Raw genomic sequence first — 15018 nt, 5'->3', positions numbered from 1 at the left:
TAAAAAAAGTATTTTGTGAAGCGGTGCTATCTTGAGCTGAACGATTGTTTTTAATGAAATATATTGACAAATGTTCAACTCTACCCATTTAATGACATATTTAATGAGATTTTTTCTACCTGAATGCATTAAAAGATACCTTTTATTCTTTAAATTACCCGCTCTAAAAAGCTCATTGGGCTTATGACAGTTATTAGAAGAATTGGCAATTCTTAACACATGTGTTAAACTGTCATTTGCAGTGCTGCCAATCAACTAATGACGAACAAATGAGTATGTAAGCATTTGTATTGTCTCCGAATTTGACAGACGAATCTAAAGTTTTGGCTTGTCAACATCGAAGAATTTCAGGATTTTTTTTTGTTGATTTATTTCGAGAATATTTTTTGAAAATATAACAACGACTTATTTAACTTAAACAGTGAAAGTGCATAAAACACACAAAAGTGTGCTAGAGAAATGAGTAGTTTGTTTGCATCGACACCCACTTCACAAGAGACCGCATCATTGTTTATCAATGAAAAAATCGCCAGCGCTCGAACAAAGGTACATTGAACACATACACATTTTTATTTATTCATTTATATTTTTTTTGTCAATTTGCTGATGATTTAATTTATTCAATTCGTAATTTAGATCATCGATTGGTTGAATGAATGTGGCGAAGGTGGAAAAGCACCAGAACGATGCGAAGCAATTAAAAAAATACAAGAACTTATTGTCCATTCAGACGAAGAATTGTTAGAAGAATTTTTAGAGAATATTCTCGCCTATAGCCATGATACGGTGCAAGAAGTGCGACGATGTGTTGTTGGATTCATCGAAGAAATATCGTAAGTATCAAAGAGGACTTTTCTGCCATTTTTTTTTTATTTTTCCATTCATACGTACGTTTAAAATTAATCGAAATGTCTCATTTGTCCCCATAGCAAAACACAAATTAGTTTTGTATCACGAACAATTACTGTGTTGGCTGGTTTGCTGCGCGACCAATCGCCGCAAGTGATAAAACGTGTCATACAAGGATTTGCCGCTGTTTATAAGAATTTTCTACAATGGATATGCACATTGGGTGACATATCAGAGGAGACAGATCAAGCATGGAATACAATTTGCATTATGAAAGCCGAAATTGTTGACATGATTGATCACAACAATGATGGTGTTCGAACCAATGCTATTAAATTTCTTGAAGGTGTTGTTATTTTGCAAACGTATGCTGATGAAGATAGCATGAAACGAGAGAATGACTTTTCACTCGACAACATCCCATTGACAATGAAAATCGTTCGGCGGCGTAAGCTCGAAGAAGAAGCCTTTAGCATTTTTGAAGCGCTGTTGAAGTTTCATGCCGCATCACATATTTCGAGTGTAAATTTGATCGCATGTACGGGAACATTGTGTACGGTTGCCAAATTGCGTCCGACATTTTTGTCGGCCGTGATTACTGCACTTAAAAACCTTCATTCCAATCTGCCGCCAACATTGACGGACTCACAAATGATATCGGTGCGAAAACACCTGAAAATGCAATTATTGAACATACTCAAACAACCGTCCGCTTTCGTGATGCAATCGACAATTACAAATATTTTAGTTGATTTGGGTGCCACTAATTCAGAGATTCAAAAGGCAATTCCGAAATTGGATAAAAAAGAGCAGGCGCGACGGGCAAAGCGTGCGGCTGAAAATGCAGACGAAAGTGCAGCTAAGCGTATTCGAGTGGAAAAAACTGAGCGACCCGTACGGCGTGAAATGGAAATTGATCAATTTGAGGTGGAAGAGCAAAAGCGTCGTTCAAATAAAGCAAACGAAGCATTTTTAATGGAACATTTAACATCCAAAGAAATAGTTGCCGATTTAGTTATGGAATCGATGCAAAATTTACCCAATGAAATACCAGCACATTTCTTACGCAATTATGTGGCTGATCCAAGCCTAACAATTCCGCAACGTACACAGAAAATTGCAAAGCAATTGTCGGAATTAATGACAGCCGAACGATTGGGACCGGGTGCTGTTGAAATCTCAAAGGATCCACCGATGCGTATTAAAAGCAGTCCAGAAGAAGAGCGTCGCATTTTGATGGGCATAAAAAAAGATCCAATTCGAAGCGATTCGGCAATGTCAATGGACGATGATTTTGAAGATGGTTCCGCACTGGCCGAACAACGAAAAGAAGAAGCAACAAAAAAACTACGCGAAACAATTGAACGTGCGAAAACTGAACATGCAATTATTCCAAGATTAAAGCAAAAAGCAAAATCCTTGAAATTGGAAGAAATTACGAAACAATTGCCACGCGCTAAAAAAGAATCACTTCTGGTGCAATCAGTGGGTCGCATATTGAAAGCGGAGAAACGTTGTTTGGCCGGTGGTGTAACGAATCAGCGTAAACGAATTTTAACCATTTTGGCGGCAACCTTTACGGCAGATGTGCGTGATACCATTTTGAATTACATCAAAGAAGATCTTTCGAATCGCTTCGATTTGGCTGAGATGTGGTTATTTGAAGAGTTTAGTTTGTTTCAAGGATTCACACGACATTCATATATAAAGAGTGAAAATAAACCAGATTATGCGTACAATAAGTTGCTTGGTGACATTATTTCTACCATTTTGGCAACCGACATTGAGAAATTCGATCAGGAGAGATTCATTCGACGCATTTATATGAGCGCACCGATCATATCAGAAGATGCATTCACAACACTAATCGGTAGCTGTGAGGTGGTCAGTTTATCAAGATGTGCAATGGAAATTGTACGAGATTTAGCCGTATCGCGGCCTCCGAAACGCCTACGTTTTCTAAATGTATTACTTCGATTTTCCATGCATGAAAATTACGATTTGCGTGAGAAGGCGCAACAAAATCTAATCACCATTTATGCACAGCATCAATTATGTCGCGATAAAATCGAAGAATTTGCTTTGCGTTGGTTGAACTATTTGCAAAAAGAAACACCACCGAATGAAATATTCAACAATGACTATGGCCGAACTGAAACGGCCATTAAATGGACTGAGTCATTATCGAAAATATGCTTGTCATTATTTCTAAATCTGTTACAAAATAACGATGGATTGCTGACGAATTTGTGCGACATTTATGTGAAAACATCGTCAGATATGAAACGAACAATACTGCGATCGATTGACGTTACCATTAAAAAAATGGGCGCGGAAAATGCACAAATTTTAAAGATGATAGAAGACGGTGTCAAAGGAACTGAAACTCTAATCACTCGAATTATTTATATTCTCACCGAACGCATGGCAATCAGCCCAGATTTGGTTCGACGTGTACGTGATCTCTATCAAAATAAAGTATCTGACGTTCGCCTATTGATCCCAATAGTCACTGGTTTGACCAAACAAGAAGTATTAACAATGCTACCAAAAGTGCTGCGTTTGAATCCAGTCGTTGTGAAGGAGGTATTTAATCGTTTATTGGCCATTGGTCCGGAATTTGAGCACGTCAAAAATCTACCATTGATGCCGAGTGAATTGCTTGTGGCCTTGCATACATTGGATCCAGCAAAAGTTGAGCTAAAATTAGCCGTAAAAGCCACATCATTGTGCTTGGATCGTAAAGAGCGCTACACTCAAGATGTATTGGCTATTGTTTTGAATCAACTCGTTGATATTACACCTTTGCCCACACTTTTAATGCGAACGATTCTTCAATCACTTCAACTCTATCCAAAACTCAGCAATTTTGTCAGTAATTTACTGCAACGCTTGATACCCAAACAAGTTTGGAAGCAAAAGGTCGTTTGGGAAGGATTTTTAAAATGTTGTCAACGATTAAAACCAGCCAGTTTTCCGGTGATGTTATCGCTGCCACCAGCTCAACTCAAAGATGCACTGAACACATGCCCAGAATTACGGCAACCACTGCTTGAGCATGCAAATGAGGTTATCGAAAAACAAACGATACCCGTTTCCAAAATGATTATGGACGTTTTACATGGCAAATCAGAGGATGTTTTTATTACGGTAAGCATTTATTTACAAAGACAAAATTACAAATTGTTGATTTTATTTCTTATGTTGACGAACATTTCCACATTTATTATGTTTTCCATATCTCATGTTTTCTCCGTTTTTATTTCTATATAGGAAGTACCAGAAAATCTTGGAATGATCCCATTAGAAAATATCAAGAAAGAACGAGACGATGCAAAAAGTTTGGACACGGCACAGCAACCGTTACCACCTGGAGAGTAGTTTATATGTCTTTTGAATGAAAAAAAAAAGTTACTTCAAAATGATGTTTTTGTTTTCAACCATTTACATGTTTTTACATCATAAACAAAATTCGTTAGATTTTAATTATGGAAAAGAAACAAACTTTAATAAAATAGAAATTGAAATTGAACTATAGTGTATTTTGCTTTTGTTGGAATTTCCATGGTGGAACAAAAATAAAGAAACCGGCAAACATTCTCCCGCTTTACAGTATTTAATTGGCTTGACAGAACAAATGTCAAATGGACAAGTATTTATTTCGATCTCTCACCACGAGAGGCGTTGACTGTACCGCAGATGCTAAAGCTGAAGAAAAAACATGAATTATTTTTGCAGTCAAACACACCACATATTTTCAGTCTGTCAAAAGACTAATCGCAGCAAGAATGATGTCGAGAATTAGGAAAAATCCAACAAAATAACCGAATCTAATCGAATTGTTAATAACTTAAAATTTAGTTTCTCTTTATTTTATTTTGAATAAATTATAAAACAAAAATGTGGGCAGAAGCAAGGTAAGACGATGAAAATAGTAATAATTAAAACAATGTTTTTTTACGTGTCTGGTATCGTTCTTCTGCATCATCTAGAAAACAGGAGCGTAAGATACGAGGTATCATGGTTGATTATCGCAAGCGGGCAGAGCGTCGTCAAGATTTTTATGAAAAAATCGTGAGTGAAATTAATGCGATTAATGTGAAAATCCATCCAAAAATAACCTTATCAATTTTCTGTTTGTTAACAAAACGTCTGGTGGTGACGTTTCTCGCTTTTATTATTCTAGAAAGCCGATCCGACACAATTCATGCAAATTCATGGACGTCGGTGTAAAATTCATCTTGATCCGATGGTGGCCGCAGCTGCAGAAAATCCAGCAATCATGCAAGTGATATTTCGAACAATTGAATATATTTCTTTCCACGCTTTTGTTTTTCATTCTCTTCCACGGTCAATGAAATGTGTACGTGTGATTTTAAACGTTATTTTGTATATTAATCTGTAGGATGCCTTGGCAGGGACACGCCGACAATTTGATCGATCGATTTGATGTGCGCGCACATTTGGACTACATTCCGCCTGTGACAAAAACAACAGACCAACCAGAGCTAAATCAAGAGGAGCGCCAATGCAATTATGAAGGTTTTCGAATTTTGGCCCAAAATGATTTTCTCGGCATTAGTGAAGAGAAGTTCTTGCATCAATTGCATCTTGAAGAGCAATTTGGTGTGAACGCCCAACAATTGGAAATCGAAAAAGTAAAAAAGAAAAACACCAGCTCAAGTGGTGGTGGCGCTGCAATTGGTTATACATACGAAGATGACTCTTATTCGGCTGGTGATCAAATTAGTAAATTTAATTCGGCAAATATAATTGCAAGTGCTGCCGGTGGCAATGCAGCCCAAGAAGAAGACTCCGATTCAGATATTGATGTTGATGTTCCAATCGATATTAATAAAATCGACACACAACAGGCACACGATCTGAATACCTGCGGCCGAAATTATGGAATGCAGAGCAATGATTTTTATTCATTTCTCACTAAAGATGCCGATGAAGCTGAGTCACTGAAGCTGGCAAGAGAAGAGGAACAAGAGAAAATTATGCTTTGTGGCAGGAAAAGTCGGCGTGAACGTCGAGCACAAAGAGAAAAACGTTTTGCAGGTCGTACAATTAGCCCACCAAGCTATGCAGCGAAAGAAGAACCAACGAAACCTTTGACCGATGATAAAAATGACTCCGATTCACGGTCACCATCACCGGAAAATTCAGGAAAAGTAAGGACTTTTTGCATCATTGGCGATGTTCTTTGTAATAAATTAATTTTTTTTGTAGATAACATACATCACATCATTCGGCGGTGAAGACGAGCTCGGATCACACTCAAAAATATCAATCAATTTTAATAGAACGGCAAAGGGAACACTGGGCAGTGAATTAATTGCAAATCGATCGGCAAATGCAGCCAAAATATCCGGCGAAGCTGTATCATATGCTGATAAGGTTAAACAAAATTTAGAAAAACTTAAACATTTAAATGATCAACCGAAATCACCACGAAAACCACTTGCATATCAACGACGTGGACACACTAAAAGTCGCAGCCGATCACGTTCACATTCAAAGAAATCATATCACAGAAATTATAGAAGACTTTCGCCACGTTCAAGATACCGACGCTCACGCTCGCGATCAACATCAAGAAGGTACGCATTTATTTTAATCAATGAAGCTAACTTTTTTGTCAACAAATAACTGATGAGAGTTAATTTTAGGCGTGGAACACATCGTCGCAGTCGATCAAGAGATCGTCATCGACATTATTCAACTTCTTCATCATCCTCATCGTCTTCGTCGACAAGGTGAGTTTTGTTTAATGTTTTGCCGTTGAAGACATCTGTCTAATTTTTCATGTGTTTTAAATATTTCAGACGCAACAAAAGACGTCGTTCGCTATCAACGAGCTCATCATCAAGCTCGTCTAGTTCTCGAAGTAGCAGCAGCTCATCAAGATCGTCTATACCACGAAGACAAGTACGATCTAAATCTATTGAACGGAATAAGAAAGATGTGAAATCTCAATGTGAGTTTATCTCTACAGAATTAATAATTTTTATTTTTATTTATCATCAATTTTATGTTTCAAACAACATTTTCGTGTTTATTTAATTTAAAAAAAAAACAGCTAAAGAACGAGAAAAGTCCGTTCGAACGACAGAAAAATTAGCACCTCCAAATCAAAAGACAACAACAATAATTGCACCTATTAATCCGACACCAACCGAAATACCTCCACTTCCGCCAGCCGAATCTGCATCGCCTATAATTCGGGAGCAACCAAAATTGCCTGAAGTACAAGTTCCGATAAAAAAGTATTACGGTCGAAAGCGTGACAATCAAAGTTCGTCTGATGAAGATGACCTCAGTTACGAAGAAGCCGAATCGACCGTTAAATCAAAGTAAGAAGTCGTCAGCACAACATCGCTAGAAATAAGTAATATAATTTTTCACAAATTTAAAATTCTGTATCCTTTTTTTTTAGGTCCGATACAACCACATCATCCACGGTTAAAAATATTAATCTTGGTAAAGCAGCAACCATCCATACCAAAGTCAGTAAGAATACTTCATCATTTTTCCCAACGCCAATTACTGAACTGAAAAAAAAGATTTTGTTTTGGTCGCACAAGAAAAAAAAACATAGACATACACACAAGACAAAAAAAGAGATTGTTTATTGCTTGTGCACAATTTATCGGTTGTTCATTGACGTAGTTTTTGATTCATGACAAATCCATACGGAAAAATAAAACGATGTGACATTCATACCATAGTTGAATTGATGAATTGAAATAGTGTGAGGACCAATGTGGTAACCGTAGTAAAAAAAACTAACCCGTTTCTAGAACGCATATTCCCATTGCATGTGAACCAAACGATTTGTTTTCGATGAAAATGGAAAAAGTTTAATGACAGTCTAAAAGAGAAATTGTTACTGTCCAATGAAGTCATAATTTATTCATGAATGGTTGTTGTTGTTTAGTGAAAAGTGTTTGAATTTGCATCTGTTCATTTTCCACTTTGTTGCATTATCATGATTATTTTTTTGTTGAATGGAATTAAATTAACAAATGTTTTACACTTTTCAGGATTCATCAGCGTCTGGTGGATCGAAAACCTTAAATCCGCGTGATCGATTGAAGAAGAAAATGCAAATTCTATTGAACAAGCAATGTATGTACCGAAGAAATAGATTCCATTGTTGAACCATAGTCATTTAAATGTTCCCTTTTTATAATAGACAAAGCTGATAAAATGGCTGAAATTGAGAAAAACGAGAGACAAATTCAGCAACAGCAAGAGCGCGATGATGAAATGCGGGAAATGGCACTTCGACTCCGACGAAGGTAAGATATTGTTATTAGTTACCAAAATTCGTCTAAAACTAATCAAACACATTTATTGAAATAGACAACGTGAATTGCGTCACAAATACGGTTCACCAGGAGGAGACAGTGATAAAAGCGATGGTTCAGCTTTGAGTAATCGTAGCTCAGTTTCCCGTGGCAATCGTGGTAATTCGCGTCAAAGAACAAAATATCGGTCGCCAAGTCATTCGAATCGCTCTCGCTCCAGATCGCATGATTCACGAAGAAAAGAACGTGCCAAATATTCTTCGCATAGAAGACATAGTCGTGACAGTTCTAGACATCGACGTAGCCGTGAACGTAGCAAAAATCGTTCAACCTCAAGAGACTATCGACGCAGAAGCAATTCAAACGAACGTCGACGAAACAACGACCGACCAAGAAAATTAGTTGATTATTGAAAAACTGAACATTTCAACCCGAGTTTTTATTTCTTTCGGATTGTTCCATACTAAATTGTACCCGAATATCAAACCAATGTTTTCCAATTGTATCATGAAACGATTTTAAATAAACATTCTATACAAAAAAAAATATTTTTTTCGTTAAATCATTTCACATTGAATTTGAAGCATTGTTCAAAATATTTTGATATGCTCATAAGTACGGGGTGTACTTACTAAATATTGACTCACATTACTGTTCATTAGCACTGTTTCTTAAAATAGCATGAAGCAGATCCAAAGCATACTTTCGATATTGGTATTTACTTATTGATTTTACAGCGCTTTATCCCGGGTGTAAAAAATTCACCCAAATTGTTGTTTTCAGCGGAAAAAAACATTGAAGAAATCGAAGAGAAATGATAGTCGTATGAGCAATTTAAAAAACTCATCACATCACAAACTATCGAAAATGGATGGGTACTGGTGTCGTTTGACGTTGTATCACTTTTCACTAATTCACCGATTAGTGATATTAGATTGATCATTGAACGACGTTGGCCAGAAATACAACAATATACAGACATTCCGAAACATTTCTTCCTAGATATGTTTGACTTGGTCACTTGTAATTGTTATTTTACATATAATAACATAACATACAAGCAAATATTTGGAACACCCATGGGAAGTCCGATCAGCTGTGATGCCACATGTATTTTAATGGATGAGATTCTAACATTAGCAAAAGAAAAGGTGAAGAGTACTTTGGGCTTCGATATTAAAGTCATGAGAAAATACGTCGACGATATTTGTTTGATTGTACCAGTTGATTTAGTTGAACCAATTTTGAATATTTTCAATGGAGCTAATGAACATATACAATTCACCATGGAAATGGAACACAATAATACTTTACCATTTCTCGATATGCTTGTTGAAAGACACCAAGATGGTACAATTACTACACAATGGTATCAAAAACCAATTTCCAGTGGGAGAATTTTGAACTATAGATCATTTCACCCCTTAAAAACAAAGATTAGCACTGCTTATGGAGTAATTGATCGTGTGGTACGCTTAACAAGTAATGCGGGGGTGTACAATGTTAAAAACACCATTGATGATATTCTGTCTAAAAACGATTTTCCGAAAAGTTTAATCAATCGTCTATGTGCGCGTTATAATACAAGAACCCGTAATGATATTTCAAATAATGCACCAATTAATAGTACATCTAACATGGTAACAGCATCGCAAATGATTTTTGCCTCTACCAGTTATATACAAGGAGTGTCTGAACGTATTAGAACAATTATATCAAGATATGTAAACATAAAAATGGCCTTCAATACAACAACAACTGTATCGGCGATTTTTACCAGACTTAAAGACAAAACACCCATCCATAAACACAATGATGTAATATATGCTATTCCATGCAAAAATTGTAATTCAAATTACATTGGTAATACGGGGCAGTTACTGATTGAGAGGGAAAAACAACATGAAAGATCAGAACGCAATAAAGAGATTGGGAAAAGCGCACTAGTTAAACATTCAGTTGAAAATGACCATTCCTTTGATTACAAAAACACAAAAATTTTGACTCATTGCAGTCACAAAGAAAAAAGATATTTAATTGAAGAAATGTACATAAAAACAACTGAAAACTGTGTAAATCTGAGAAGCATTGAATCAAGAAATATTAGTAACATCTATAATAATTTTTTCTATAAATTCAAAAATAGAATCTGAAGCGTGGTCCATATTCATAATATTTTCTTATGTTTTGCACTGTGGACTATGTTTAAAATGACACTTTGACATTTACCATTCAATGAGTTTTCAGATTGGCATTGTTTACATGTTTGATATAACACATTCGGATACAATCGTTTTTGTGAATTGTGGAATTTAAATAATTAAATGTTTGACACGCATTCTGGATATGAACATCTTTGTTCTAAAATATATTGACACAAAAACTATCTGCATTTGTTTTGGTAATTTAATCAGTATAAATAGAAATGAAAATATGCCATTAAACCAATTGTTTGTAACTTATATTAGAAAATTAAATTGTTTATTTTAGCCCTGATGAAGATTTGAAGAATAAATCGAAACGTTGGCGTTATACATGAAGCACTAAATAGTTTTGCGTATTTATTTAGACTGAAAGGTCCAGTAGAAAACAATTTCAATTTAAAAAACGTTTTCCAGTGCTTCTTGGTTTTATTTTGGTCCGAGGCGGGAAGCTATAATTGTCGGTAGCACATTTTACTACAAAAAAATTGATTATCTTGGGTTTATAAAAAGAGGCCCAGTCAGCAGTTGCCAATAACCGTGATTTAATTTCGAATAAAACATAAATTTTTCGCTGAAATTTTTTTCCATAAGGGATACATATGATCTGGTACACACATGCAGAGAGAAAGAGAGAGAGAGAGAACTGCCAGTGAATCTATTTGAAATGATTACAAAGCTTCATTCGCATGTTCAATCGCAGTTAAGTAATAAATGACATCATAAATTCCTTTAATCGACTTCATTCCTTTTCCCATTTGTACAACGATAACAAAAAAAGTATTACTCAACAGTATCATGTGAATCAAATAGATTTCAAAAGAAAATCCATTTTTAAGTCCATAGTCAAATCATGTGCAACATTCTGATACAATCGATTTCATAGAACTGTGTTATCTGTCTGATTTGATGTGCATGGGAATTGCTTCACCAAATTTAGATATGCATTTTCAGATTGTGTATTGGAATTTGGTCTTAAACCAATTGAGTTCGTTAATTTATTGGTTCAAATAAATTTTCTATATGCATAAAGTTTGAACAAATCCATGAAATTGCATGCAATGCTAACCGAAATATGGAGAATGTCATACATTCTGATACGCTATTGATTGACATCAAAAAGTTCGTAGTATTTAAATGTATTATTGTTTTTTTGTTGAGAGAGAAAAATAAAGAGTCTTACGGGAGTAAGACGAACTTTTCCGCACGGTGGTACTTGCGTATTTTATTAAGAAAGTTCAAAATATCATTTGTTCGATTTTTCAAGCCATTCAGCGGCGTAAAGTTCGAGACCAAAAAATATGTTTCAACTTTGGCATCGAAATATTCTTTAATTTAATAGAAGAAGTAGCCAAGAAAAGATTTTTCACACTTTCATGATGAACCCATTTGTACGACATTTGAAAGTGTTCTATTTTCTAACAAAACACTATAAAAAATATGTCTGACGTTAATTTTGCCATAAAAATTATTTTTGAAACACTTTTCATAACTAAAGTCACAAAAATTTTGGATTTTTGTATGGGAGCCATGTCTGTATGCTACCTTAATGGCGTGAAACTTTGCACAGGTTATTTTTTTTACAAATAACATTCGGAGGGTTTGGAGAAATGTCAACTAAAATTAAGAGTACCTCCCATACAAAATATTCGTTTTTGAGCCAATTGAAAATTTTGTATGGGAGGTACCCCTAATTTTAATTGAAATCTCTTCAAATTTTCAGAATGTTATATTTTTGTGTAAAAAATAGTCTGTGCAAAGTTTCACGTCATTAAGGTAGCATACAGGCATGGCTCCCATACAAAAATCCAAATTTTTTGTGATTTTTTCAAGGAAACTGTATTAAAAATTGATTGTATCTCAAAACTAACGTCGGATTCGGTTTTCTCGTGCCAAAAAACCCCCCAATACATATTTTTGAGTGTTTAAGTCTACATTAAGTATGACTTTTGGACGAAAATTGGACTCTTTTTCATAGGTATCACTCCAGGCATGGAATTTTTTTCCATCAACCAAAGTCGCTCAAAATCTGATGATTTCTATTCCTGGGGACCCCCAATCATCCCGTGAAGTCAGATTTCAAATAACTTTTCTGGGTGGTGAGAAAATCGATGGACAAATTTTGCGTACGGCGGACAACGTACGACGTACGACGTACGACGTACGACGTACGACGTACGACGTGGAAGCGACCCACAACAACCATGCTCAAAACGGCCTGATTCGGGTTCTCTGACCTCAGAAACGTCCAGAAAACATGTTTTTGAGGTTTCGTAAATTTTGACCTATTGCAATACTTTCCCCTTTCACACTAGGTGTGTGCGGAAAAGTAAAAAGAATGCTTTGTTTGAACAGGGCGTTTCATACTTCATTCAGTATGGACTGAAAACAGACTTTTGCATGCAAACTTAAGTGGTTGCTTAACTTCCTGCAAAATGTGATTTTTTTTCTGCGACTGACAAACAGATAAAATGAAATCAAACCGGAATGTTATTGCATGAAAGTCGTTTTTTTGGTAATGTTTGAGTGAAACGTTCTAAAAATAGGCAAAGAAACGCGAATAACGTGTTTAAACAGAATGATTTTGCATGTTCTTTGTCATCGTATCTTTTGGAAAGGGGTGCATATAAAATATATATCTATCTGCGGCATAAACACGTTCAATTTGAAACATATTTCGTTACAACCATTTATTCCACCTACATTTTATGCGAAAGCAATTTTCGATTCATTTCCCTTCTCATGTTGTTCCTTTGTGTCGCAATCAAATTTTAAGTATATTTTTTTTGTTTTCGTTGTGATTTCGATGAACCTTGTTTTTTATTTGAGCAACGAGGCCAATCGACTCATTCGATCGAAGTGATTTGAACCGTGAACGTGTACGCAATGGTATCGGTGAATAGTTTTTCCGAAATTGAAAATTTGATTCAACAAAATCAGCAAAGTCTGTGTCTATAAAGATTCAATAATTTTTTAAGTGAATTCTGTAATTACGACCATTTTTTCCTCTTTTTTGTCTGAATGCAGAGATAAAATTTCTAAATGACATCAATGCTCAGTTAAACGAACGATATGAAATCAAATCGAAATATAATGCGCTTAAAACGGAACTGAAGGAAATGGAAGATCTTGAGTCAACGCGCAAAGTAAAATTCAATAAGGATCGAAAGAAAAATCTCATTCAAATGGAGCACATTGGGCAGGACTTATGCGAGGAGCATTCTAAAGTCATACATCAAATCGAGGTACAACATCAAATCGAAAATTCAACGTTTTTACTTTTTTTTTTCAAATATTAAAAATCGTGCAATTAACCCTTTTAGTCAATTCGATAGGAAAAAAAAGATAAATCTATTTGCTTTCTTTATACGATTCAATAACATGCAGCATATAAATTGGCACTTAAGTCATGCACACCCGCATGAGATTACCACCCCCATCGAACTGCCAATTATACCACCGAAAATTTGTCATGCTGATGGTATTTTATCAGGACGCGGCCATGGACACATTCACGGAAAATTGCATTGTTCAAATAAACCATCGGCAAACATGGTAAATGGAATTGTTGATTGAATTAATTATGTAAATTCTGCAAACGATTTCTTTTCTCTCCTATAATAAAAAGGGCTATCTTCAAATAAGCGCCGAACGTTTGATCAAAACAATTTCCGAGTTACGACATAAAATATGCCAAGCAAGACAAAACTTGGAGCATGAAACCGAGGTAATTAATTTTTTACAATAAATAAAATGCTGTTTGCAGTTGGTTGTGAATAACTACCTACATACGAAAAAAAACAACAAACAAACAAGATTTTTCACATAAAAAATGTTGTTTTATGTGTGTATATTTTCAGCGAAAACGAGCTGCCGAGAAAAATTTAACGGAGCTTCGTAAACAAGTATCGAAACAAAAGAAGCTAATGTCAATGAGACGATGTGTGCCGTTGCCAGCTATCACAACCGTTCGAAAATGTGTTAAATAAATAGTCAAATATATGTTATATAGTTCATTTTGTTGCTGGTTCCATTGACGTCGATTTCGGTGTAAGATGTGAACAAAAAAAAAATATGTGACGAACAACGTAAGAGTGCATTGGCTCAATAAATGTTACATTTTTTGTGAATATTGAAACATTTTTACATTTAGCACAAAATGAATCTATTCATATGAAACGAAAAAAACTTTGCTCTTTTTTTTAACTTTTTTTCTCTATCTATACAATCTATAGTCGATTTAAATATGTATAACAGCACCGAAATATTTCAATATTTTACACCGATTGAATTGAATTTCCGGTGGCATATGATCATAGATATTAAGAATAAATACCAAAAAATTTCATAGATATGAAAAGGGCAACGAACTTATCTGAAATAGAGTGTATCTTTAACAATTATTTTCGGTACAATTGTGGCTGCTTTATATTTAAAAAAAATATATATTTGAAATTTGAGCACATTTTTCAATGTAACGAAACCAAAAAAATGTTCAATATACGTGAAAACATCTGTTTCAACAAATTCATATGGAAAATGTGATCACATAAATCGGTATGACTATATTAAAGCAATTATATTACGCTATTGTCTACTCGAATTTCAAATATTTCGGGTATTTGAACGAGTTTCTCTTGGTCAGGAATGTA

The 15018-nt window shown here is 35.1% G+C and overlaps 3 protein-coding genes across 4 annotated transcripts; all 3 read left to right on the top strand.

Moving 5' to 3' along the window:
* Nucleotides 1–300: 300 nt before the first annotated feature.
* LOC116343009 (symplekin) lies at nt 301–4312 on the top strand. Its single transcript, XM_031770872.1, has 4 exons — nt 301–546; nt 637–833; nt 930–3999; nt 4123–4312. The coding sequence occupies exons 1-4, from the start codon at nt 460–462 to the stop codon at nt 4228–4230; spliced, it is 3462 nt and encodes a 1153-aa protein (XP_031626732.1). The 5' UTR covers nt 301–459; the 3' UTR covers nt 4231–4312.
* A 266-nt stretch (nt 4313–4578) lies between these two features.
* On the top strand, nt 4579–8687 carry LOC116342988 (CLK4-associating serine/arginine rich protein). The gene is made up of 12 exons (XM_031770840.1): nt 4579–4766; nt 4842–4923; nt 5036–5133; nt 5255–6026; nt 6085–6455; nt 6525–6611; nt 6681–6832; nt 6935–7208; nt 7292–7361; nt 7899–7983; nt 8051–8156; nt 8221–8687. Exons 1-12 carry the CDS (start codon nt 4750–4752, stop codon nt 8576–8578), a joined length of 2472 nt encoding a protein of 823 aa, XP_031626700.1. The 5' UTR covers nt 4579–4749; the 3' UTR covers nt 8579–8687.
* Nucleotides 8688–11015: 2328 nt separating this feature from the next.
* On the top strand, nt 11016–14679 carry LOC116342960. 2 transcript variants are annotated; one of them, XM_031770799.1, is made up of 5 exons: nt 11016–11068; nt 13394–13611; nt 13754–13921; nt 13995–14093; nt 14227–14679. In XM_031770799.1, exons 1-5 carry the CDS (start codon nt 11056–11058, stop codon nt 14353–14355), a joined length of 627 nt encoding a protein of 208 aa, XP_031626659.1. In that variant the 5' UTR covers nt 11016–11055; the 3' UTR covers nt 14356–14679. The 2 variants fall into 2 exon arrangements, with proteins under 2 accessions (XP_031626659.1, XP_031626657.1); XM_031770797.1 differs by lacking the exon at nt 11016–11068 and adding an exon at nt 12678–13310 and having other exon boundaries at nt 14227–14676.
* The last annotated feature ends 339 nt before the right edge of the window (nt 14680–15018 follow it).

This window comes from Contarinia nasturtii, unplaced genomic scaffold (genome assembly GCF_009176525.2).
Source record: "Contarinia nasturtii isolate CC-2019 unplaced genomic scaffold, AAFC_CNas_1.1 Cnas_scaffold_928, whole genome shotgun sequence".
NCBI lineage: Eukaryota > Metazoa > Arthropoda > Insecta > Diptera > Cecidomyiidae > Contarinia > Contarinia nasturtii.
The sequence above is the reverse complement of the archived record's forward strand: the minus strand, read 5'-3'. Positions and strand labels throughout refer to the sequence as shown.

Excerpts from the sequence above, each read along its gene's own strand:
- LOC116343009 (XM_031770872.1), top strand. The coding sequence starts at position 460 with ATGAGTAGTTTGTTTGCATCGACACCCACTTCACAAGAGACCGCATCA. Across the intron at positions 834-929 it reads GGATTCATCGAAGAAATATC|CAAAACACAAATTAGTTTTG; the intron begins GTAAGTATCAAA and ends TTGTCCCCATAG. Across the intron at positions 4,000-4,122 it reads CAGAGGATGTTTTTATTACG|GAAGTACCAGAAAATCTTGG; the intron begins GTAAGCATTTAT and ends ATTTCTATATAG.
- LOC116342988 (XM_031770840.1), top strand. Across the intron at positions 6,456-6,524 it reads TCGCGATCAACATCAAGAAG|GCGTGGAACACATCGTCGCA; the intron begins GTACGCATTTAT and ends AGTTAATTTTAG. Across the intron at positions 6,612-6,680 it reads TCATCGTCTTCGTCGACAAG|ACGCAACAAAAGACGTCGTT; the intron begins GTGAGTTTTGTT and ends TAAATATTTCAG.
- LOC116342960 (XM_031770797.1), top strand. The coding sequence starts at position 13,253 with ATGGTATCGGTGAATAGTTTTTCCGAAATTGAAAATTTGATTCAACAA. Across the intron at positions 13,612-13,753 it reads AAGTCATACATCAAATCGAG|CATATAAATTGGCACTTAAG; the intron begins GTACAACATCAA and ends AATAACATGCAG. Across the intron at positions 14,094-14,226 it reads ACTTGGAGCATGAAACCGAG|CGAAAACGAGCTGCCGAGAA; the intron begins GTAATTAATTTT and ends GTATATTTTCAG.